Consider the following 25926-nt stretch of genomic DNA (forward strand, 5'->3'; position numbering starts at 1 on the left):
CTCTTTCCGAACAGTCTTCCTTAGGAAAGTGCTGGATCCACCTCCTGTGCAGAGAGGAGTGAGACTGTTGGCTCAGGGACATCTAAAATTATAGGAACAGTTATATAAAGATGAAAGCAGCTTTTACCTCTACCACTTCAGACGTAACGTGCAGTATATGGTCCAAGCTCATCCTGTTTTTAAAACCCTTCCTAAAATATTGGTATTGAACCATACACAAACATTCTCATCCAAAACAAGATTAAAAAAAAAAAAGTGCTGCTATGCAGTGGAGTGGTGGGATGTCTCTATTGCTACTTCACTTGCATCTATCACCTGCTTATCAGTGACTTTGTAGTAGGATGGGAAAAGCAAGCCTTCTGGGATGAAACTTTGGGCAAGTGACATCTGACATAACCGTGCCATGTTCCCTCAGCAGTTTTTCAATTTTTCCTTCTTTAAATTTTCTGTCATCTTTCTTTCTTTCTTCTCCTTCCCTAGCAGTCCAGATTGAAAGTGTTAAATGTGAAATGTACAATCACTACTTAGGTTCTTTATTATTCTCCCTCCCAAAGTTGATTCTAAATAGGTAATTCCTTCATTTCTCCAAGTTGTAACTCATCACTGAAATACAGTAACTCTGAAATCCATTATTTGAGGCATTGATCACATCCTTCATCCTAGATCACTGTAATTTCAAGCAGATGGTCCAAATAGTTTGAGTGCAGCAGTTGGAAGATGTGCCATGAGCCATCTCCCCTCTCTCCCCCTCTGCATGCTCACAGTTTAACTGATTGGCATAACTGGAACAGACCCAACACTTCCTGACAGTCATCACTTTATGAAGTCACTTTCCTTTTTTTTTTTTATCTGAAAATAGAATATTTCTTGGTTCACTTAAGAAAGAGCTCCTGTTATAAAGGCAAAAATAGACAACACACACACACAGTTACAGCCTGAACAACAGGAAGTTGTTTCTAGTTATTTTCTCCATCACATCAAGAGATTTTTCTGGCCAATATTTCAAATAAATACAATAGTAAAAATCAGCAGCTTCATATAAAACATTATGATAGATACTACAACTACTCCCCAGAGCATGCAGAAGGACAAGAATGAAGGCAACAGGGAGCTTGCCAAGGTCAGTTATTATATGATGAGAAGTAAAGAAAGGGTATTGCCAATGCCACCCCAGCTCTGCTTCACTGTCCTACAAAAAAAAAACCACATTTTCTGTAAGGCAGTTTAAAAAGTTCATCTGCTGCCAACTTCTACCTGGTACACAGAGAAGGCAAGACTTCCCCCTTTCTCCAGTTATTCCTCACATCCAACACAGTTAACTGAGGCAAGTGTCTTAGGAGCACGGGAAAGAGCACTCTTGGGCAAGACAATTGTCCAAAAGAGGCAGGGACTAGTATCTCATCTGTGCTGCCAGAAGAAGGATACCACCAGCCTCTGCAGAAATCAGATCTTCACAGTTGGCATGAATGTGCAGATTTATTCCCAACCCAAGACTGCTAAAATAATGCAGGAGAATCATCCTCATTTCAGTACCTGTGTGAGAGCAGTGCAAGAGGGAAATAAACACCAAATAAGCACCCTCATGGAAGAGAGAAATAAAACAATCTGCCATGAACCAGTCAGGGTTCATGGCAGATTGTTTTACTTTATTTTATTTTCACTAAACATAAGATATACCAGGAAAATAACTTCATGGTATGAATAGAAAAGTACACAGAGATAACTGGTTTTACTCTATGTAAAAATCGGGATTTATTCTTTGTGAGATTTTGTTCAAATTCAACAATTTAAAGTAGTTAGACAAATACCCACAGTTCTACTGGAGGCTTTTGGCTTTCTTTGCCATCACTGACATGGCGGAGTAAAATAAAAATCTTGAGAAGTCTGTTTTATTTAAAATTTCACTTAATTATTTCACAGGTTAATAAACTGCAATGAACCCACACCACCCTAAATCCATTGACATGTGATTATTAAACTTCCAGCAAAGTTCTAAAACTGCTTCAAGTATAGGTTGTCTTTCAGTGCATATTGTTTAAATGAGTTATTAGTTAATTCAAGGTTGAAAAGCCACTTGGGAGTTTAAAACAGAACTTCTTTATGTCCAGTGTTTTTACATTCCTAATCTGATCTTCCTCCACCAAGGATAAATCTTCCTTATTCCAGACAACGTCACATGTCCTGCTTCCACCTTTGCATGTTTTGAGTTGAATCAGAAGCACCTTGTTCATGAATGCAGGCTTCCTGCTATATTTCTTGGATTTTCAGAGTAAGGGAATGAAGCATTCTTGAGCATGGAGTAACCAGTCAGATAAGGTAAGAGAAATTTCTTGGATGTCAGAGTTTATAGGTCATCAGCAAATTCATGTGGGAAAAAGCCTTAAATAGTCTGAATGTGTTCCAGACCTATTTTCCTCCACCTTAAGGATGCTTCTTGCCTAGTTTCAATGAGCAAAGGAACTAAATGCTTAAAATAAAAATTATATATATATTAAAAAAAATAGTGAGAGAGAACATAAGGTTCCTGGAACACTCATCTGACTCCAGAAGCCAAAAATACAAATGGATTAAAAATAGAAAGATCAAATATAACAGGTTGTGATACTGCATTTCTTCTGACAAACCTACTCAACAACAGTGTATTTTAAATGGATTGGGAAAAGCAGAGGCCTAGAAAGAGAATTCTTGTCTCTGAACAAAAAGGTGCATGTCTAGACAGCTGGAACTGTGCCTGCACATTAATTTTAGCAAAAGCAATTAAAGCTGGCCACTTTGGAAACAGATTTCAGGCTCTGAAGTTTACACGTAATGGTCCTACACGTAAGAAATCACTTTTTTAATAATCTCTACAATTCACAAGTTAAATCACTCCTTAATGGAAACTAAATCTAATTTTGCCAAGGAAATGAATGATGCACAGATGTCTCCCCAGCTGCAATCAACTCTCAACAGACAGATCACAGTGATCAGACCAAGCGTTCTCTCACAGAATAAAGCCTAATCTGTTTCATGCTGACCAGTGACTTTTGAGAAATGCTTTTGTTACTGGAAGAAAACTCAAGAGTAGAATTCTTTGAAGTCAAATACTGGTCTAGTGGAAGCTGTCCTTCTCCGTGGCAGGAGGGTTGGAACTAGATTGTCTTTAAGGTTCCTTTCAACCCAAACCATTCCATGATTCTATGACAGGAAGCAAAGAAAAGCACAGCACAGCATATGGGATGCTCAGCAGTCACTTCAAAAGCAAATCCCCATCGGCACTAGAACTTTTACTGTAGGCACACATTCAGAAGGCTCTAAAAACTTCCTTTGATCCTTGATTAAAAACCTACTTCAAAACAAAAACCCATGAAAGTCCTTCAAAGAGTCATTCTGCTCAAGTTAACCATATAGCTGTATCCATATGCTTTAGGCAAAGGTACTACTTTAAAGCAAATGCATCAAACTTCAGGGGCTCTTCATTCCATGTCTATGCAAACCCTGGAGGCCACAGTAAAAATTCATCCTGCTTTCACTATCACCATCTTAAAGCCAAAGACAACTGAGGTTAAAACAAGTCACCATCATCTAATGCATAATGGTATAAAAGTACTAATGGGATTAGGATGCCTCAGAAGTAAATTGCAATCACCCCTCTTCCAACTCAGGACAGTAGGAATTAAATTACTGGAAATCCACTAACACAGTCCTGCTCTGAATGTGAAATCAGTCAGGGAGTAGCAAGTTAGATCCCTCTATATCAGCACGTAGAAAAGAACTATCATGCCTAACAAAACAGAGCTGAACTGACAAAATAATCGCATTCCAGGAAAAATTTTGCAACAAAACCACCAGTCTGTTGTTATGTAAGAAAACATTTCTTAGGCCTTTATTTACAAAAGCTTTAAAAACAAATACCCTCTGTTATGCAAATTACTTGTTTAAAAAGGACCGCCCAGTTACATCATCATAATTCAATGAGAAAAAGATGTTTGATTTTTTGCTTTTAAGTACAAGATAAAACAGAGTAATTGGTGAACATTTGGAGATTTTTCTGCCATTGATTTCCGTGTCAAACACACATACGTGCGCACACACACAGACACACAATGTCACGCATTCCATCATTCCAGGCTAGTATTTAGCTATTCAATACCAAAAATCCTTCCTGCACAACTGCTCTGTATACAAGCTATGCAGACTTAAGAACATACCTTAGGGTCCTTGAAAACAATATATCTAAAATATATTGTAAGATATACTCAAAAATAAACTAGCATTACACGCCTCAGGTAACTTTATTAGCTGGAAGTTATTTATATTTTGTTGTCTTACAACAAATATCTGTAACATCTGTCTTTGTAACAACTACAAAAAGGCATGATTTAATTGTCCTTCTAATTCAATAATTCAATTAAATAGTATTTTTCAGATCTTTGGGGTTCATCTTCAACTAAACTGACTTACAAAATTCATGAAATCAAGTACATAATAAATATGACTTCATAAAAAATATCTGAGGTGTACATTACTAGGATAAAAGCCACGAGGTTAATCAAGGGAAATGTGCCATTACAAGACTCCGACTTTTCCATTATCCTTCAACTTTCAGCTTAATGGCAAAAAGGCTAAAGTCATAGCTGTTCTTCTCCTGAAGGGTGTAAAGCTGGTTTTTCAAGCCTCTTTCCCCCATCACAGAGCAGTTTTAAAGCAGCAGGCCAACCAGTAGTTGACATGTGCAGGATGTGTTGGAGGATGACCAAACACTAGTAAAGTAAAACCAATTGCTATGATTTCAGTAGTTTGTTTTGCTTGAACAAATAGAGATTATGCAGCAAATAAGTCCCGTTGTGTGGGTTGGGATACCAAGAAACTACAGCTTGAAGCTGCTGAACTTGGCAGATGATTGTTTTCTAGCTGAGGGCAAAAGAAAAAACCAAAACAAACTTCAAATAAAACAGAGGATCTGAGTCAGAGTCGCTCTCTAAAGTGCAAATCTGATGGTCCACAATCTTGAATAGCTAAAACGCCTGCATACTGGAAAGAATAGACATGAAGGGGGAAGTTAGTTATAATCAGAGCCAATTAATTTAGAAAAGGGAGGGGAAAGACAAAAAACTGGAAGAATGATGTAGGCAAGTTTACCAGAATATTCATTATGATTCAACTTTCCCCTTCTCTCTGCCACACTGATCCTATACATGCTTCTTTACAAATGGGCTTGTTAAGAGGCCAAAATGTAACCCAGAAAATTTTACGTATCAATATTAAGATCAAAATCTGTGATAGGAACAGTCAAGTTTAGTACATAGAAAGGCAGAAAAGAAAGTGTGCTGAGAAAAGGGGGGAAAAAGCCTTAATTGTCCAAGGGGTTCAACCAGAGATAAAACCTATATACAAGCATGTGGAGGTCAAAAAGACGGCCTTTCATTTCATGTCATGACTGTTTGTTGGCTTCTTCTTCATAAGCATTTCCTGTGCCATTCTGTACATAAGATGACCCCGAACCAAGACCATATAAGTGGCCACAATATTTGGCATCGTCAATGTGATCTTCAAAGAACATCTAAAAAGTGAAAAGACATGAATTACTGCAAAAGAAAAGGTTCCGTTTCAATAGAACTGTAAAACAGCTTTTAAATTACTTTTTTTAATAAGATATCAAATCTCAAGGTGCAAAAGATGATATAATTAGTATAAGACACTTAATCTCAACACATTATCACAATGTGCTATATGACACAATTATTTAAATCTGTCAAAAATACAATCAATCTTCCTGTGCACCTCTCCCAATTAAAGGGCCAAATGCAATGTTTTCACAATTTTCTATTATTAGTCAGCACTCACATATCTGCAAGAGCAACAAAGAGATTTCTCCATCTGATTTCTGCAGTGCTTCTTACAACAGACATATGCTTAGCATCCATCACCAGTGCCCGTTCCCTTACCTCTCCTCAGTGTGGAGTTTTCACCATACTCTACCTTGGAATAGAGATGTCCTGATTTATATTTTATAGGTTTGGGTGTGGGGAGCATGAGCACAAAGCCAGAGTTTAGAGAAATGCAGGAAGATGCATTTTCAGCTCCTCACAGAGAGGGACTTCATTTAATGAGGAACAGCAAAATTTTGTACCAAGACTGCATTTACGTATTACAAGTCTAAATTGCAAATGGAACCTTTCAGTGGAAGACAAAATAAAGTCCATGATATTCTGATAGTCTGCCTTTCAGATGGGTTTTCAAGCAGAAAATCACAAATTATCTTGCAAAAATAAGAAGACACACATACACAAACATTTTTCACTCTAAAACCTTCACAGCAATCCTGGACACCCCAGTGGTTCACATTCTGATACATCATCAATATCAGAAATCTAAAATAGGCAGAAATATGCAGGAACAGAATGGGATGCAATACACAATCTAAACATGGAGACCTGTATATACCTCACAGGTCAAAACTTCTCCCTTCAAGCTTTGCTTTTAGCAGCACAGTCAGGATGGAAAATTCTGTACTGTAGGAATCAGAGACTTTAATTAAAAGTTTTGCAGCCCCCAGTAGTTCTTAGTGAAATAAAACAGGTAGGAAAAGCCCAAAATAACAACTCTACTCTTGTAGTATCATTAAGTATTCCTGATGGAAAGAAAAGGATCAGTAACTTTTTTGGCTGACACTCCAATACCCAGCAAGCAAGCTGCATCTCCTTCACAGCAATTAGTAACAAAATTCTGTGCCTCAAAAAGCACTATGAAGTCTTTTTACTCAGAAATACATTTTTAAACACTGAACTCTGCTGGAAAGCTTTAAAAATCTACATTAAATGTATTTCTCTCTGCTTACTACTGTGTTCTTATTCAGAAATGCTGTATTTGCAAGGAGTATTTAAGTACTGGGGAAAAAATTCATTATCAGTCCATGTCTGTTGGCTTAATTAAGCAAGTGTGTTGCACTAAAAAACTCTCAGAGATTTCTACTTCTGGTAAAAGCATTTTGTAAATAAATTCAACCAGCCAGTTTGCCATCTAACACAAACTGCATCTCATTAAAGAAACTATCATACCTTTACTCTAGAAAACTCACTTGAAAGGCTGCATCTTAAGCATGATTATTATATGCTTCCCTTCGTTTGCTTTGGATCTTCAAGAGTGGAAGTTTCACAATACCGTGCAGACAGCAGGTAACTGCACTGGCCTTGGATCATACAAGAAACAAAATCCTTTTTATTGCATCTCTAGCCCATGACCTGCTTGACAACTGCAACAGTTCCAGCAGAAGCAGAACAGAGTGCTAGGATGAGCAAACCAGCTTAAACCATCACTCTTTCAGCTGCTGTGTCACTAATATTTGTTACAATCTTGTGGTCATTTTCTCCTTTATACAGAAGGCTGGATTCCAGAAGGTAGACTTCAGCATATAGTACTTAACATGCTTAAATGATGAGGTTTGATATTGCCATCTGTTTTGACATGGTAACTTACATAGAATTGCTGGAAGAATGCCATATTCTGATGCACTGGCATTTGTTCAGTGCAACTACTTTCCAGAAGAGGCCTGTTCAACATTTGATTGTTCTGCTAATACAAAATATCCTAGTATTTTCCTGTTATATGCAGAGAAGTAGCAAGGAAATTTGAAGCCTGTAAGACCTGACAGTCCTTGCTGTAAACCTTGAATTAACTGACCTTCAGAACCTTAGTTAAACTGTGCTTTACTCAACGGCAAGGAAAAAGAAATGCATGGAAATTCTCCAAAGCAGCCTGGAAGGCATTTTTTAATATACTTCTAGCCTGAAAGTTTAGCTAGAAGTCGTTCACCAACACTCCTTCTCCACCTCTCAGCCTGCCACAGGCAGCAGTACATACCAGCTGGATATTACAGCAAAAGTTCTAAAAAAAAAAAATTTGACTTGAGTACAGTCACCCAGAAAGGAGTCTGGCTTCAGCAGTTCATAAATCACTGCAGCGGTCACCTAAAAAAAGGCATCCTGCAACACAGTTGAGGAAAAAACACTCCAAAACAAAACTTCACAAAAAAAATCCAGAAGTAGGCCTAGGCTGGAATCAGGAAGAAATAGTCACTCACAGCAGCAAAGCAAGGAGTCAGTAAGGCTGGTTCACACTTACTTGGGGAAAAATACAGGTGGTCTCATTTTTGTCAAGAAAGGATTGACCCCTGAAGCCCTTCAGAGACCTCCTTGAAATACCACAGACTTAGAGAATCAGCAATTCCATGTGACTATCACAGAACATTACTATCATGGAAATAAAACAGTATGTCCACCTACTTCTCTCATTTTGAAAAAGGCCATTCCTGTGAGTAGAGAATCGGATCCTGCCTGATGCTGTGGTCCTATCCTTTCCAGCTCTAACTGCTCAGCCACTTCTTGTAACCCACCCTGAAAAACAAAACATTTTTGTTAAATCCTGAGAAGTTGAATTAGAACATGGAATAGGTATATTTGGGAAAATCTGTTACACAGGCCATACAACCTCAGGCATATTTTATTATCTGCACAGTAGCTGAAACAATCATTATACTAGATAAATTCATACCAGGAGAATCAAACTTTCTGTATCAAACAGTATTAATATTCTCTGTCAGTACTGACTAAATAAAGTAGTATCTGCAACCAACAGGACTAGTACTCCCTATGTTCCAGCTTCTCTAGTAACCTGATATCATTACTTAACAATTCCTTCAAGATGACTATTGATACTATGCTTTAAAAGGACAGACTACAAGGCTGTAGAGAACATACAAAAGCTGCAAATCTATCTTCTCTAAAAGGTAAAACTTCTCCAGTTTTGAATGAAATGTTCTTCTTAATAAGCTTATGTGAAAAATTATCCCCTTAACTGCAAAGTGACTAAATAAACATCATTTTAATGTCTTCTCCAAAACAGTAATAGCTTCTACGTGTGAGAGCAAAGTTGTCAAAATTTGGTTTGGTTTTACATAGATAACACTGATCAGCTGAAGGACAGACATGTACTACTGTAACCGCAATCTTTTAATGCTGTGAGCACATGATCGTACAAAGACTTTTATTAATTCAGTAAGCTATAAAGCTCCTGGCAAGACTAAGGCACATGCACATTCTTAAAGATCTAGAAAGATTAAAAAGAAAAAAAAAAAAAGACAGAACCTTTAGTGCTGCAATAAGCATTGAAAGGCAAAAATGTTGCACAGAGGCAATGCTTCTAAATAAAGAATGCGTAGAGTTCACCTTCCCATGCACTCTTAACCTCTTTCACATACAGGAAGTGAAGCAATAAAAGGCAAAAGCATAACAGTCAAAATTAAAACTCACGGAGCTACAAAGGAGTCCAAATTGAAAATCAGATCAAACATTATAAAATTCCTGTGAATCTTACAGCAACATGTCTGGGTCCTGGTTTTTGTTTAAAAAGATGAAAGCTTCAATAATAACATTCCCAAATAACACCTACAAACTAACAAGAAAACCTAGTACTGCTATTGCTAGTTTCAGTCTGTCTTGAGCAGCAGAAAAACACCTAACAATACCTGATCACTGCCTCCACCACACTACCCTCACCCAGAAGTGATCCCTTCCCCCATGCCCAGAAAGTGATGTGAGGTGCCACAGAATAACCTCCATGTTAATAACCTCCATAGCTCATCCTGGCTACTGCAAAAATTCACCCTCTCCTGGTTGGAACCAGGACATTATCCATTTCTTATTCTATACTATCTATGTCATGTCCAAATCTTGTAACACCCAACTATATACATATATTCACACACACAAGTACAGGTGTAATTTCTACAGTCAATGGCCTTCCTTCTGAGATGTCTGTTAATTTAGTTCATTACTGTGGGTTTTATTTATCCTAGATGTCTTCCAGGGCAGGAGGGCTGGTATGCTGTCAGCTCATTGCAAGCTGCATCAGGAGCTCATGAGTGGTATATACATGGACCACTCCATACTCGTTGGCCACAGCAGTTATGGCATCCAGTGGCGTTCAGCAACCAGTATTATACAATTCAAAATTACAAACTGTTCTTACCCAAACATCAAATCCCCTTGAAGTACACATCATCATATTTCCCCATCCCTCTGTGGGGAATGTACCCTGGGTACGTTCCAGGTGCCCAGGTCCTTAAGTAAAAACAATCTCAGATAGGTTTGCCTTTGCTTGAGGCAGGACTAAACCAAACTGTCTTCCCTAACATGTTGCTGATATGCACAATGGGGATTTATCCCCTTCTATGGTATGTCAAGGTTTTGATTGGGCAAGGCCAGCTCAGCTGGTGGAACCTCAGGTGTTAACTAAGCAGATGGCTTCTGCTTAATGTAGAACCCACTGTTAGAAAGTTCCACCACCAATTCCTTTCCATATTTTTAGAAGTCCATTGTACCGTCTAATTTTCCCAGAGGCTGGTGCACGATAGGGATTATGATACACCCACTTCATACTGTGCTCTTTGGCCCAGGTGTCTGAGGCTATTTTTGAAATCAGCACAGTCCACTTACTACACATGACATCACTGGCAGGATGTGTGGAAGGGACTTTCCCTTCAAACACCTAGACAAGCACTGGTAGTTGGGGTGCCAAAAGGAGCTGTGCTTGGGCGCCAATCGTTTCTGAGGCAGCTCAAACCCCTCCTAAATATCAGGATCTCTGCTTCAACTGGGGCATAGCAGGCCTCAGATCCTTTGTACCCTCAACTCCAGAACCCAGAGGTCAGCCTCAAGTCTCTCCAGGTACCCTCTGACAGAGACTCCAGGAAGGCCATTCTCCCCAGCAGCCATGTAGAGCACATACTTCACACCTTGCCACCAGACTGGCCCAAGGACTACCGGATGAACCATGTCCCATTTGATTTGCTCAAAAGCTTGTTGTTGTTCAGGACCCCACTTCAAATCATTCTTCTCCTGGGTCACTTGATATTGAGGACTTATAATTTGACTGTAATCTGAGATATACATCCTCCAAAACTCCACAGCACCTAGGAAACCCTGTGTTCCTTTCTTGCTGGTTGGTGAGGATCTAGATGCTATGTTGTTGACCACATCAACTGGAATCTAACAACATCCATCTTGCCATTTTCCTCCTAATAGCTGAATATCCTGGGCAGATCCTTTAACCTGACTTTGCTTTATGGCAAAACCAGCCTTCAGGATGATCTGGATTATTTTCTCCCCTTCCTCAAAAACCTCCTCTGCCATGTTCCCCCATACAACGACATCTATGTACTGAAAGTCTTCTGGAGCCTCGCCCTTTTCCACTGCAGTCTGGATCGGTCCATGGCAAATGATGGGGGCTTTGTTTCCACTCCTGGGGCAGTCAGTCCCAGGTGTACTGGGTGCTCCTCCAGGTGAACGCAAACTGTGGCCTGCACTCTGCTGCCAGAAGAATGGGGAAAAAATGCATTAGCAGTATCAGTGGTGGTACCACTTTGCTGCCTTTGACTCCATCTCATACTGAAGTTCTAGCATATCTGGCATAGTGACACATAGTGGTGGTGTGACTTCATTCAGGCCATGAAAATCCACTGTCAGTAGGCCATATAGGATTATTAAAGGGTGAGCAGGTCTTGCTGACCACTCCCTGGCTCTCTAGTTCACGAATCATCTCATGGATGGAGGTCACGGAGTACCTGGTCAATGCAGTTTTGTCGACAGTGCACTGCTGTGGTAGAGATTGGTACCTGTTGTTCTTTGACCCTCAGCAGTCCCAAAGCAGAAGGGTCCTCTGAAAAACGAGGCAAGTTATTCAGCTAATTTCCTCTGTCTCCACAGTAGCTATCCCAAAAGCCCAACAATGCCCTTTTGTGTCCTGTGGTAATCTATGTCAAAGATACACAGAGCCTTCATGACTGATGGATGAAATTTTTCTACGTAGATCACCCAGGGATAGGAATTAAGTGATTATCTCTGGTCCTGCCTCCTCCTCCTTTTGTGAGAGCTCTTATTTCCTCTTTATCCCTCATTATGCAAATTGATTTGGTCCTGGATTTCTTCTTCTGTATAGGTGTGACTGTTACTGGCATGAGTTAAGTCTTCCAGTTTGGCTGTAGTTTGAGTGGTCACAGCACCTGTTGATCTGCTTTCTTCCTCTTCCCCTAAGGGTTCTGTCTAGCACTGGACTGTGTCCAGTAAAGAGTAGCCAGGGCCCAGCACACTTCAGTAAGTTGATTCTTTATGGAGTTGCCACAGCATTCTTCTTGCAAATATTCTGTCACTTTATCAAGGTCCTGTAGTGATACTATCAAAACATTGGAGGAGAGAATTTTCCAAAAAAATGGCCCATTTTATCCTACATTCCATGCTACTCATGAATATCCTCCCTCAGACAGATCTCTGATTAACCTTCCTAGAAACCTCTGTCCTGATTCTAGACACGGTGTTGACTGTATTGACTCAAAACATGGTGTAGATCACACTGAGACAAAGCTGACATAGGAGCAAGAACATGTTTTCCTTAACATCAAAAGGAAATTAAAAATTCTCAAAAGCTATTCTAACATGCCTGAAGGAGAAAAAGGTAGTGAAAAGCTGGGGAAAGCTATCTTCCCCTGTACTCCCCACAGACTAGGTATGATTAGCAATGGACTCCCAGAGGTAGTACCCAAGGTAAGGGTAGGAGAGTAGCACTGAATACACCGAATATCCCAAATGATCCTACTTGCCCTTGATGTTATCATGTCATAAACATGACTGTGGTTCATGCAATCAACATACATCAACAAAGCAATCCTAATCTGAAAAAGAGCACCCTCATGGGCACATAGTATATCTATAGAAACATATACAGGCTTAGGTACCACACTCACACAAATAGACCAAGTAACATTGTGACCATTGGCTCTGAATCTAATAGGACAAATGCTTAGATGAAATTTGTTTCCAATCCACTCTGATCAGATCTCAATCGTTCATGCCCCACACTGGGTGCCAAGTAAGGCTGTCATGGTTTAGGAATGGTATTCTCCAAGTTAGTGTTTCCACTAAAACCACTCCAAACTACACTCACTCACCCACCCCTCTCCCTGCCCTCTCCTATGGCAGACTGGAGAGGAGAACTGGAGGCACAAAAAGTGAAGATCACAGGTTGAGATATGAGTCATTTACTGGAAAACAGCAGTGAGATAAGAAATCAAACAGAAATAGCAACAATACTAATGATAGAGTATGCAAGAGAAACATTATTGCTCACCAACAGAACACCTGATTGTTCCCTCCACACTACCCTGACCTGGAAGCAAGCCCTTCCCCCATGCCCAGAAAATGATGTGAGGTGTCACAGAATAACCACCATGTCCTAGCCATGCCCCATCCTGGGGGCAAAAATTCACCCTGTCCTGGATGGAACCAGAACAGAAAGTTATTAGACTAATGAGATGCTCTTTCAGGTAAGAATTTTGCACTCCAGATAGGTATGCTTCACTCTTGGAGAAGGACAAATTCTTTCCAAATTTTCAGAGTCTCTACCTTCCAAGAAAAAGGCCACAGAATAATTAACATAACCACACCATCATGGGCAACAGCAAATCTACTTCAAACTCTCATTTCACAGCACAGTCACAGAGCTTATTGTTCTGTACAAAACCCTGAGTTAAAAGCAAGTTTCCAACAAGGTCTACCAATCTAAATTGCTTAGGATTGACACTACTATCAAAAGGTTTGTAACTGTCTACATAAAAGCCTTTTAGACTGTAAGCAAGAGTTTAACCTATAATACATTAATATCTCAAGTCAACTCTCAATCTGCATGCCAGTAGAGTAATAATAACAAACTGTAAATTCACAGAGTACTTAATTCCACAAAAAAAGCATCAATCAGATTTCCAGTTCTGAAGCCTATTTCTCTTTCTAATGCCAAGAATCTTTTTTGAGTGTGTGGGGGCAGAGAGTGGGGGACCTACAGCAGATCAGTGACTATCATACAAAAAAATAACTTAGACAAGTCAATAAAAGACAACTACACAGTTCAATTCACTGCAATTTAATGAAGATCAAAGGTGACACACATTAGGAGATAGCACATGCATTTTTAGAGTTACAACGCTAAATATTTAGTAATTTGTTTCAGGCAGCTTCTCTCAGTACAGTTCAAGTCCACCATCATTTCATCACTGGTAAATTTGGAGGAGTAAGATAGTCCATTTCCCTTCCCCTCCTGTCACTATCAGTCTGGAGATTAGGTGAGTGGATCAAAATTTACTGCAGGAAAGCTGACCTACATATTCAGCTCTGAAAAAAAAAAAAATCACCCTTGTTCTTATGGTTTGCCAAAGTAAGACCTGTGAAAATTTTTCTTGTCTTCCAAAAAAATCGTAGTCTCTCTAAACAATGCAGGTTACACACAACTATGCCTTAATTATGCCAGAAACTACAATACCCGCTTTCCCAAGCCCACTGGGAATGTCACCTCTGAATGGTGACATGGAACATCAATTTGTCACCTTTTCTATGTCACTAAATTTGGAATATACATTCTGTTCTTGCAAAGTGTGTCACCAGATAGGCACCAGATGCTCTACTTTGCTTCACTGGGAGTGCAAAAGTGAGGACTTTTTAGGGTGGGTTCCCCTCACCCCTAATTTAAGACTCTTGAAATTTAGGAGCATTTAAATTTTTACTCCTGGCCTCTTTGGAGAAGAAGTGTTTCTAAGATTTTCCCTAATACACAGCCATTTGCCCAGATGATTATACCAGTAACAATTGTATATGAACACAAGTAAGTATACTTTTCTTACTAACTGGAAGGGTGATCTAAATTTTCAACATTAATTCGATTAACAAAGGATTTACACAATTTACTTTCCACAAAACTAGGCTACTATTCAAAGTGACACACTCTGCTAGTTCATCTCAGAAAGAAACAGAAGACTATAAACAGCACACAGATCAGTAATGTAGCATGAACAATCAGCAAGCCATTCCTTAGTTAAGATTTGATGTGTTCTCTTCTTCCTGCAGGTCTTCATTAAGAAATCCTAGAGAATTAAATTACTTTCCATAAAAGCAACAAATCATCAATTGCCTCAGATGAGTAATGCAGCTCACTCCAGCAGCAGTCCAGACTCTTTAACATCTCTTTGGCAAGTAAAGCTGTTAACAGTGCCTTAAGTATCTTTCTTTCACTTGCTGTCTTCCCCTTCACATACTTAGCTCAAATTCCCACTCATTCTCCAGTCCAATAGGTATCCAAATTTTATGCCTGACAGAGTAAGTCAATTAGGCCTGCTGGCCTGACATGAGAGATTAGTTCCTAGTTCATTTTTTTTCCTAGAAGTCACATTGCCCCTGAACATATGTTGTTGTTTATATTTGCTTATGGGGCCATCTGAAACATTCATCATTTCTCTTCCCAAGACATTTCCACATCTTCTTGAAATTACCTCTGCCTAGATGACTGCAGTTCTTTAGTGGACTGCACAATGAGGAAATAAAGAGTATATGAGACCCATCAATTCTTATCCCTAAGGAAATGAAGTATTAATTCCAAACATGGGTTTATCATCTACCAATGAAGTACTGTAAATACAGTTTCAATATGATATTTTTAACTGGTAAGCAATTATAAAAATTTATTTGTGCTCCTGCTGACTTCTAACAATGCCTTTAATATTAAATATGTAAAGCTTGAGACAACAATGCTTAATATGCACCATAAAAGGAAAAGTAGACAATAAAAATAGAGAAGTATTTTTAAACATGATGTACTCTGTCTCCAAATGCAAAATTTGTTCCAAACCATTAACAGATTACTTACCTTCAGATTTTTGCAACTCTTCATGAGATATTTTACATCATAGATGACAGGGAAAAACAATCGCAGTATCTCAAAGAAGTCCAGCTCTTCCTCAGGTAAATTGGAGTTTGTCAGGATCTTGATTAGATAGCCAAAGTCATATCCACTGCAAATTAATAACAAAACAATATAAGTAAGTGACTTAGAAGCATCCTTCTCACTTCAAGATTTCACTGCACGTTGACAGGAAAAACAACAATCTTCAAGACTTCACTGCACATTGACAGGATATTCTGCTTAAATTCAATGCATTTAAGACCGACTTCTATGAAAAAATCTGAACTTCAATATAAATGGCCCCATTGCAGATTCCAGAGAAAACATTTTAATTTAGTCTGAATTAGGCCAAGTGAAGATGCATAAAGATCTGCCTACAGAAGTTTGTTTAAATCCCAAAATAAGGTAGGGCTGCTGGGTCTTCATCTGATAAGAATTTCCACCAGAAAGACTCCTAAGCTGGTTTCTTTCACATAGACTATAGTTTCTCACTACAAATTGAGACAGAGACTTCTACAGTTCTTGAAATCCAAAAGATTAATGAGTTTCCAGAGCAAATGCATGTTTATGCCTGGAGGCAAGTCTAACCCTTAGCAACAAAGAAGAGGAATTGTCTTTCAACTTCTCCAATTAAATCAGCACACAGACAACTACAAAGTTTAATAGCTTGTAGACTATTACTCTTTCTGGAGATAATGAGAGAGTAAACTGGAAACATTTTTGTGCGTACATGTAAGTCTGCAGGAGGCAGCAAGGTAACTGAGCAGTGCTTATTCGTTAGAAGAAACAGTGGTATTATAGTGTGCACATGGTAGAGAGAAGAGTTTGCCAAGGCTTCCTCCTCCATAGCACAGTTGATTAAAGAGGACACAGGAATGAGGCGTGGCGCTAACGGGGAAACCACGTACTTTTACAAACAGTTACGAGAAGAAACAAGAGGGTTAAGTACAGGAAAGACCGATATCAGGTATTAAAGCAGGACTGAACACCACAACAAAAAGCAGGGATGACAAGTTATGCTTTTTCCTAGGAGGGCAGTGATTGCAAACCATATTATTCATGATCTGACCATGAAACTCATCTGTTCTGAGCCCTTGTACTTGCAGAACTGCTAATGCACGAAACTAAATGGAGGAGTGATATTTTCTCTTCCATGTTATTAAGTTTGCATTGAACCAGATTTTACTGACATACAATTTAAAATATGCCTGTACTAACAAAGAGGATGAAAACACACAACAGGGCTGCCTCTACTGAAGGCTTTTTCAGTTTTACTATTTAAGGAACCTTATCATAGAGCTGAGGATGATTCAAGTGAGCAGGTGGCCACCACAGACTCCAAATTTCCAAGACTTTGTGCTCATTCTTGATTACACAAGGGTCACACTAAAAAACCAAGAATTTTTCAATTTGGTAAATACTGGCCAGGATCTTTAAGTTTGAGATAAGCAATAGAAAAGACAAATGAATTATGAGCACTATACCACAGATCCTGCAGATATTTAGGATCCACAAAAAGCAGTGACTTCTGACGTAGGCTCAAAGCTTCAGCTTGCACACTCAATGTAAGTTTACTTTTTGAACCTTTTGTATACAATGAGATTATCTCTGTCATATTTATACTATGAGTTTCTAGACAGAGGGTAGAAAAACCTTCAGCATACTGGGGGTAAATGGATTGTTTGCTACAAGTCCATTAATACAAGATATACAATACCTATAGACTATTGCAGCTCTCCCATGGGAGTTTCCAGTGCTCTAAGCATTAATTTTATGTTGAACAAATCCTGCACTGCATCTGGTACTTTGAAGCTGTGCTGGCCACCCTCCAATCCCCACAGCAACAGCCACTGGCCAGGGAGCAAAGGAGCCAAAGATAGAGAAGGATTTCAGTTGACTCTTACAAAGTAAAAACTGTAGTAAACTTGGCAAAACAGTAACTTGGAAGTCTAATTTTATTAAATCATTTGAAGGGGGAGGGAAGTGGTGGGAAAGCCCATATCAGCATAAAGCCCTCTGTAGAAGAAAAGAAAAAGCCACATTAACAAAAAAGGCTGTTCAAAAAGATGCAAAAAACACTGTTCAGGATTATGGAGACTTACTCCTTCAGAGTCTACAGTTTATTAACTCAATGAATTCCTGACATCGATCATCCTCAAGGCTCAAATGTAACAGTCATGTTAAAGTGAAAAAAACCATATTTGTGCTACTTCTCTTAAAAAAAAAATTTGTCTTCAAAAAAAGTGTATTAATAAAAATAATAGAAAAACATATGCCCTCAAACACTTCTAATTTCTTTAAAGAAGGAAGTACTTAAAGAAAAGTCAACATTCCTTTACTATTCATATTGGGGGAGCAGGCTATTAAAAATAGCAATTTTGATTGAGAATTACACATTTTTTTCACTTGGAGTTTGTAGCAGATCCAAGCTTACAGACATAAAAACTGTCACTCCAAATCAAGACTAAGATAGATCTTAGACTAAAGACAGATAAACTAAAACAAATTTTGAGTGGCCATTGCTGAATGTTAAGAGAAGGCTAAGAAACTCCACTGTGAGCAATTATGTAATTACCTGCTCATTACAGAAGTTTTTTTCTAATCCTCTAACAGTGATTAGTGGTTGGTTTATACCTTGAAGCACACAGACTTCCTTGCCTTAAAAACCTTGCATCATTTCTAATATAATCACCTGAAATTGCTTAGCAAAGCAAGCCACAATCTGTGGAGCTATACAATACAAGCACTCATAGACATTTGTTTTTTCACTGAACATGGACAGCTCTAGCCAAAAAGACAAGAGCAGAGATCAAACATGCCTCTGTTTCTCTCTCTTACTATCGAGATAGAATTCAGATAGCCAATCAACAAAGAATTCTACTCAAGCCCCAACACTCTGAAATAAAACATGCAAGAGCTGAGAAAGCTTTAGTTCATTTTATAACCCTAACAGAAATGAGCCAACAGATTAAATTTTACTAAAATGAGTTAGACATAAATGATTACTGAAACACATTAGCTTGGAACTTTGCAGTACCCCAAGAATATCTGTTTTTTTGTTTTCCAAAAAGCATGTTTACACAGACCCTCTAAAGGTAGACAAAGGAGGTCGCATACAAGTGGACACTCAAAGCTTCAGCGGAGCAGACAGTTGAACAACCACAAAATCAGCATTTGAGCTGTTCCTTCCTAACTGGCTAGACTGTCAAGCACTCACAGCTCTTTTGACTGTGATAAAAAAATCACAAATTCAGGGCTTCCCCCTTCTCTCTCATTAACTCAAATATATTTTAACATGCACACACACAAGATTTGAAGGAAGCTGTCTATGAAGTTGCAATACGCAAGAATTGGTGACAGTGCAAATATTTCTTCACTCATATCTGACAGAACTGCATATCCAGAGATTTGCCAACATGTCAGGATGCCAAGGCAAGGCAGCTACATCAAATGCGGAGATAAAAAGCACACAAAGAGAACTATTTGAGAAGCGAAATGAACTGCAATGAAAGTTCAAGGAAATCGAAGACTAGAAAATTTAAATCAAACCATATCTTCATACTCTGAGAAAGGCGTAATTCCCTTCTCCCAGCTACTATGGGACTCAAATTTCAAGAGTTAGTAGTACTATAAGCATTTTAAGGAAATGGAAGCAGTAGCAGAGTCAGCAACTACCAAGCACAGCTTTATCAGTTTTCAAAGAACTACTGCATGGAGAGTCTAAATGGAAAAAATTTTCAACTGAGCATCCTGCTGTGTAAGTTTCCACTGATAGAACTTAATGACAATCAAAGATCTATTCAGAAACAGCTGTTCACTATTCTTTGTGGCACATTTTATATGACCCATGCTCATTTATAGCTTTGCATAATTTTGGTTTCCTCAGAACTTAATCCACTTACTCCAAGGTTTTTTGCTCAAGATAGTATCAACAAGGTCTGAAAAAGCACAAAAGCTTTAAACACTAATACTCGGTGTCTGACAAACATTTGCTGAACATCTGTCTTAAGAGGATTTCTAAAGACACTTTCAGTGAAATCCACAACAGAAACTCATTTCAGCACAGATGAAACTGGACTTCTATTAATAAAACAATTTCAAAAACCCTTCATAAGCTGCACCAGTAAAAAATGGCATTATTGCACATGGCTTGCACTATACTTTGACCAGCCCATTAGTCAGGAATTACACACACTGAATATAATTATGCTCCAGAAAGAATCCCTAGAGTAGAAATTGCTCAGGTATACTGGGTCTTTAGTCACCAGGCAATATTGGAAAAACACCAGTATGAGGCTAAAGCTGCTTCTACATGGCATCCTCTGCTGAGGCACCAGTTACATGCATAACCTGCCTCCCCTTCTCTTAAACCATCCAAGTCATATTACTGCAGTCAAGTGTAAATCACAAACATACACATAAGAGCCCATAATACTGTGCTTAGGAAGCTGAAAAATACTTAATTCTAATTTGGCTTTTGTAGTTATTTTGACACAATTTAAGGCATTCTTGTTACAGTATTCTTCCTCAAGATGCTACTCTAGAAGCAAGATAGCAAGAGTAAGATTATTTTAGAGTCTTATTGTGAGTTGAAACAGCTGTTAAGTGGAAGATGGAAGTGACAAGTGTACTCAGAGGACCCTTCATTGTTTAACTGTCTTTTCTTTTAATCCCTTCTGCTTTGAAAACTCAGCCTAGCACTTCTTTGTACAAAACAAATCAAAACCACAACTTCTGCAAAATGTTATATGCACCCTTCTACTACTGTTACACATTCCTTGCCAAAACAATTCTTATTTTTGAGTTTGTTGATTGTATAAATACTTCTCTAATTCTATGTGACTTTGTCTTTCCAACTATTAATACTTATGGACAAATAATTTTTTATTCTAATTTCATCATTTACATACCATCCACCAATACAAGATGAGAGATACAGATGTTATAGCTGAGACTAGTTTGCTTACAGTCTTGTTCATTCGCTTTACCTTGCTGACTTCCTTAGAAGCCAGCATTTAAGACAACAACTCAAGGGCATTACATAGCATAAGCCTTTAAAGACACTGTTGCTTGCAAAAATTCTGTAGTTAGCTAAACAACTCCTGTGTATGTTTTTAAAGTGTTAAGTTTATTAACACTCAAAAATCTTTTGTATCATGACAGACTCATAGAGATTTAGCATTCACATTTCTATTTCTATTTGAGAGATTGACTCCTTTGATAGAATAAGGAGTAAAATATATGCACAAGGTTTATGAAGGATCTCGTTCCAAGCTGAGTAATTTCATGTGCCCAGATTAGCAGGAGATTTACAACAAATTTAAGAGTGCTTTATAGAACTCTTCATTGATAATTCTCTCCTATGAAACAGACAATATTTCCTCAAGGATTGCTTAGGAATAGCTTGCTTTTAGTAATGTTTGTTATTACTTGCACGTGTACAGCGCCACCTGGTGGTTTAGCAGTTTTGTGGTTTTCAGCTTCACACTTTTACTTTTCTGGTTACTGCACAAACACTAAAGCTAAGAACACCAGTAAAACCCCTGTGCCCTCTATTCTTCCAATAGAAAATGGTGTTAGCGGTATTACAGCAGAAATATTTCCTCAGGCTTACCAACCAAGATATGGGCTACATACACAGCATTTAAACTCAGCAGATGTGCAATATAAGTTCTAGAATTCAAACACCCATCAGATGTTGAAACGTCAAATACTTCACATGCAAAATTTACCTATGAAAGGAAAGCCACTTGACTCCTTCACACAATACAACTCCTGATGTCATGAGCAGTTCTGCAAAGTACTGTGTCTCAATTCCTTCTTCTTCGTGCTTTTTAAACTGGATACCAGATGTCGTCAACAGTTCAATAGAGTCCTGAGCATACATATCTTCTCTAAAAACAGAGAGGAGAAGTAAATTTCCAAAATCTACAAGCCTCAATGAGGTAACATTTCTTTTTTGCTATTCATTCCACAGACTTAGCACAGAGCAGGAATAATCTGACTTTGTTCCAGGTAAATTACAAAACCAACAATTTTTCAAAGTTTTTTTTTTAACCTCCATTATCATTTCACCACTCCCAGCACCTCCATTCTTACCATCTTCATAAAAACTTAGTTCCTGCTCCTCTTCCAATTATATATAACCACCCTTTTGCAAGCCTATAGATGAAAGGGCATCTATAGAAGGTATTTGGTAAAATATCTGTATAAATCACTCGAATTAGGACAAATTAAATGTAACAGTTGAAGCACTAACACATTGCATTGCAGAAATATGAGAAACACAATCCAGATCCCAGTACTTAATTAGTTCTGTAGATCATATTTCTCAGAAGTTTCTTGTGATTTAAGCTTATGTAAATGTTTAGACATGTGTTCATAAAAACTTTTTTTCAGTAGGATTGAAATGGAGTACTTACTCATCTAGCCAAACCTTAGAATTCAGGTATCCTAACTTTTTTCTTTCTAAACAATCTGCTTCAACTTTAAAAGCCCATTTTAGACCCAAAATTTAGGAGGATGTAATACAAATTCTTCTACCTTCTTTTGACCCCTTCCTATCTCTGTGTTTATTCCCTTTAACACTAACTTATTTTTTTGGCGATGTCTTAAGAATTTCATGCTGAAATTCATGTTTTGGAGCTTATTTTCTCCCCTAAGTTTTATCTGTACCATCATTACAAAAACATGGAATGGTTAAATGAAGAAAAAAAAAAAAAAGTAAGCATGAATCTACTTAGAAAATGAAATTCATTTTACTGCCCACAACATACTACTCCACAAAGTCTCTTCAGTGTACAGTTTTAAATTTTAATAAAAAACAATCAAAACAAAACCTGGACAAGACAACCAATATATCAAACTTAACTATTAGATTCAGTCATAGACCTGTATTCCTTATTCTTAATAGCAAGTAATCATTCTTTAGAATACAGACATACATCCTCAAGATGTGTTACAGCTTTTTTCCTCACTCCCACGCAGCTGCTCTTTAGTTCCCCAGGTCTGAGGCATCAGCTTCTCAATACGTATCTATCTCTATGGCACATTAAAGAACCCATCCAAAACAAACACACCATTTAACAAAAAGGGGGTTTCATTCTAGGTGCTGCTCTGTACTCATCAGGTGCATAGTATGATTAGAGAAATATTTATGCTCTTTAAAAGCACACTAAAACAAGACCTGGCTGGAACCACACACACACAAAAAATTACCTTCTAGGAACAACAAACAGCTGTTTTGCTTTAGGAGGAGAACACTTCGCACAGTGCCACTTCCCAAAAGGATGTTTAGAAACAGACAAAAATAAGTAAGTTGTCCATCCACATTAAAAAAAAGTTCTCATGCAGTACTTACCAAGTTTATATTTTTCTATAACCCCCACCATTAACTAGTAACAAGGTAATTCGGTGATTAACTGTATCTTGCCTTACTAAGCTGTCTTATGTCTGCAGCATCTGGCACAAACAGACAGAAAGCTACTTTTGGTTTCAGTTGTTTGATATTAAGTAGACCTTTGAAGCTCAGAAAATAAATGAAGTGTAGCACAGGCCCTTCTTCACAGATCACAGCTTGGGAGTTATTAATTTCTTTTTCTTACACAATTAGTAGGATTAGTATATTCTTCTATTTAAGAAAATGGGTAACTTTCATCCAGCATTCATATGGCCAGGTAAGTTCAGAGATACCAAAACATTAAATCTGTGATTACTTTTCCTTCAGGAGACAATTCACACAAGACTAAATAGAGCATGTCATTGCTCAGATCAAACTGATATATGACAATCCACACCACTGCTTGTTTAAAAGAGCACAGAGATCAAGAGAGGCAGCAGCAGCTTTCCTCTTAAGAACCCCAACTACTCTGGGGTTTTCATCTGCAGAAAAAATAAAGGCCTGTTCTCTAAACCTCTTTTGTAGGCTATGAACTTAACTCATGTATATAAAGTTGTCCAGTTCTCAACTTGTAACACAACTGCCAAAAGAACCCAAGGCTTAAATATGTGAGAAGTGTTTGTACTGGTATTCAATTCAGTAGATAAACAACATATGAAAATCTATCAGACCAATTATGTTTACACCAGAAAAAAAAAAAAAAAAATCAAGATACTAGTAACTTGGTTGACCACCAGCTAAAGATATAATTGGAGCACCAGACAAGCTTTTGACCCCCCTGAAAAAGTGAGGGTTATGCTTAAAAAGTTTTATCACTGATAAAAATCACATTTTGAAATAAAGTCCATGGTACTATTCCAATACAGTAAAAGTCAGCTTGCTTTTTAACCAAGACTTTAGACAAAATAATTCAGAATAATGATAACATTTGACATACTTTTTTAATCACTTCAGTAACTTTGTTTCTTTTTTCCTTCAAGTGTTGGTATTTTCCATTTAAAGTATGTAAAGAAACAATATGTGATTTCTGTAACAACCAGTAAGAGTTAAACTAAGTTAAGGCAGAAGCACTCTAAAATGCCAAACATGAAAACACAGAGCTAACTCTTGCACTAAGTATAAAATGCCTTCCATATTTTTTTTTTTAAACTGCTTAGCATTTTTGACCAAATTATCAACATTAAGACAGACTGCACAGAAATGAGGGAAGAAAGCATGTTTGGCTGACAAGTTTTCCTTACATGAGTATTTATGGTATTCCAGTATTACAAGCAGATAGATAATGAAGTTACTACAGTACTTACACATTTTCAGTAAGTCAGAAACATACATTTAGCAGCACAGGAACTGAATACTTACGTTAAGTTAAATTTAAAATTAAATTGCCAAGTTGAAGTTCCTGGAGGGTATTCTCCTTGCTCATTCATAAACGTCAGTCCTAGTTGAATTATTTTTAGCAAGTCGACATTGCAGCGTAAGAGTTGGTACTGATAGTCTGCGTTGCTTCTGAATTCTCCAATAGGCCTTGCAACTACTCCTGGAAATTCTGTGTCCTGCAAGAGCAGAATTGAAACTTGAACACACGACAACCATATAGATTTAACCATATCATAGCTGAAGAGTACTGTGTGTAAAATTAACTTTTAAAAAGATAAAAGATTAGGATTAGATAAAAGATTAAGATTAGATAAAAGATGTTTGTACAGCATTAATTAAACATTAAGACTTCCTTATTTCAATCTCAAAGGATGAGCAAAGTTTTCTGACCTCAGATGAAGTAATGATTTTTGCAGTAACTTGCTAGACAGACATCAAGCACCCACTTACCATAGCTACATAGTTATACTTCCGTATAACTTGACGAATTTTCTTCATCTCTTCATCCAAGTTACAAGCCCAAACTTCACAGATTCTTTGGCTATGATCTACAGTAGCTGCTGGCATAGTGGGGGGCTTTAGAGACCATACATCAAAAGTTACACTTGACCGAGAAATGGTTTCATAAAGAGGACTTCAACTGTTTATTTTTTTAGCCTAAGGAAGAAAGCAAAGCATGAAAGCATAAGTTTTTATTCTTAGTTTATCCGAAAAATAAATTAAAAAAAAAAAAAAAAAACAACTTAAGAACCACAGCCACGCTTTATCCTTGTAGATTTCACAAAAGCAGGACAACACAGCCACCAAAACCACAAGAATTTCGGCTATGCGAGCTCAGATTACTATCAGAAACTAAACCCCTACAGTTTCGTTAGCGACTGTTTCCTGCACAAGGGCGGCAAGGCGCACTAGTGACACAGATACCGGAGACACCCGGGTCCCCAGGCGCTCCTGCCCCTGCGGATCCCTGGGCTGCGTGCAGCACGGAACGAGGCGGCAACAGTCACGCCGAACCTGGGGATACCGCGAGCGGCCTCCCGAGGCGGGAGCAGCTCCTCCAGCTCCCAAGGGCCGCGCTAAACCAGCGAGCGGCGCGCGGGAAACCAACACACGGCCGGCCGGGTCCCCGCGCGCGTGAGAGGCCCCGGGAGCGCCCGGAGGAGCTGCAGAGCCCGGGGTCCCCGCAGGGCTCCGTGCCGGTGCCGGAGCCCCCGCCCGGTGCCCGCGGCGCCGCCCCCGCTCACCCCTGGCGCTCCGGCCGGGCCGCGGCGGGTCTGGGAGGCCCCGCGCGGCCCCCGCGAGCCGCAGGAAGCGCTGCTGCCCCCGGCGCCGCCGCCGCGCGCACAAAGCCATTACATCATCGCCGCGCGCCGCGGCCTTTCCCCCCTCCC

General features: G+C 38.7%; 1 protein-coding gene across 3 annotated transcripts; it reads right to left on the minus strand.

The window, feature by feature from the left end:
- Positions 1 to 1582: 1582 nt before the first annotated feature.
- On the minus strand, positions 1583 to 25878 carry CNOT7 (CCR4-NOT transcription complex subunit 7). 3 transcript variants are annotated; one of them, XM_053940595.1, is made up of 7 exons: positions 25780 to 25878; positions 24986 to 25192; positions 24518 to 24711; positions 21492 to 21653; positions 15724 to 15868; positions 8265 to 8375; positions 1583 to 5542 (listed from the first exon to the last, which is right to left on the minus strand). In XM_053940595.1, the coding sequence occupies exons 2-7, from the start codon at positions 25100 to 25102 to the stop codon at positions 5414 to 5416; spliced, it is 858 nt and encodes a 285-aa protein (XP_053796570.1). In that variant the 5' UTR covers positions 25103 to 25192; positions 25780 to 25878; the 3' UTR covers positions 1583 to 5413. The 3 variants fall into 3 exon arrangements, with proteins under 3 accessions (XP_053796570.1, XP_053796571.1, XP_053796573.1); XM_053940596.1 differs by lacking the exon at positions 25780 to 25878 and adding an exon at positions 25550 to 25736; XM_053940598.1 differs by lacking the exon at positions 25780 to 25878 and adding an exon at positions 25400 to 25422.
- Between the last annotated feature and the right edge of the window lie 48 nt (positions 25879 to 25926).

The sequence above is a fragment of the Vidua chalybeata genome, chromosome 4 (genome assembly GCF_026979565.1).
Source record: "Vidua chalybeata isolate OUT-0048 chromosome 4, bVidCha1 merged haplotype, whole genome shotgun sequence".
Taxonomy (NCBI): Eukaryota; Metazoa; Chordata; class Aves; order Passeriformes; family Viduidae; genus Vidua; species Vidua chalybeata.

Bases quoted from the DNA above. Each gene is read 5' to 3' on its own strand.
- CNOT7 (XM_053940595.1), bottom strand. From the start codon at position 25,102: ATGCCAGCAGCTACTGTAGATCATAGCCAAAGAATCTGTGAAGTTTGG. The intron at 15,869-21,491 runs GTAAATTTTGCA...ATTAATTTGCAG, and splicing joins AAGTGGCTTTCCTTTCATAG to TGGATATGACTTTGGCTATC. The intron at 8,376-15,723 runs GTAAGTAATCTG...TTTGTTTTTCAG, and splicing joins AGAGTTGCAAAAATCTGAAG to GGTGGGTTACAAGAAGTGGC.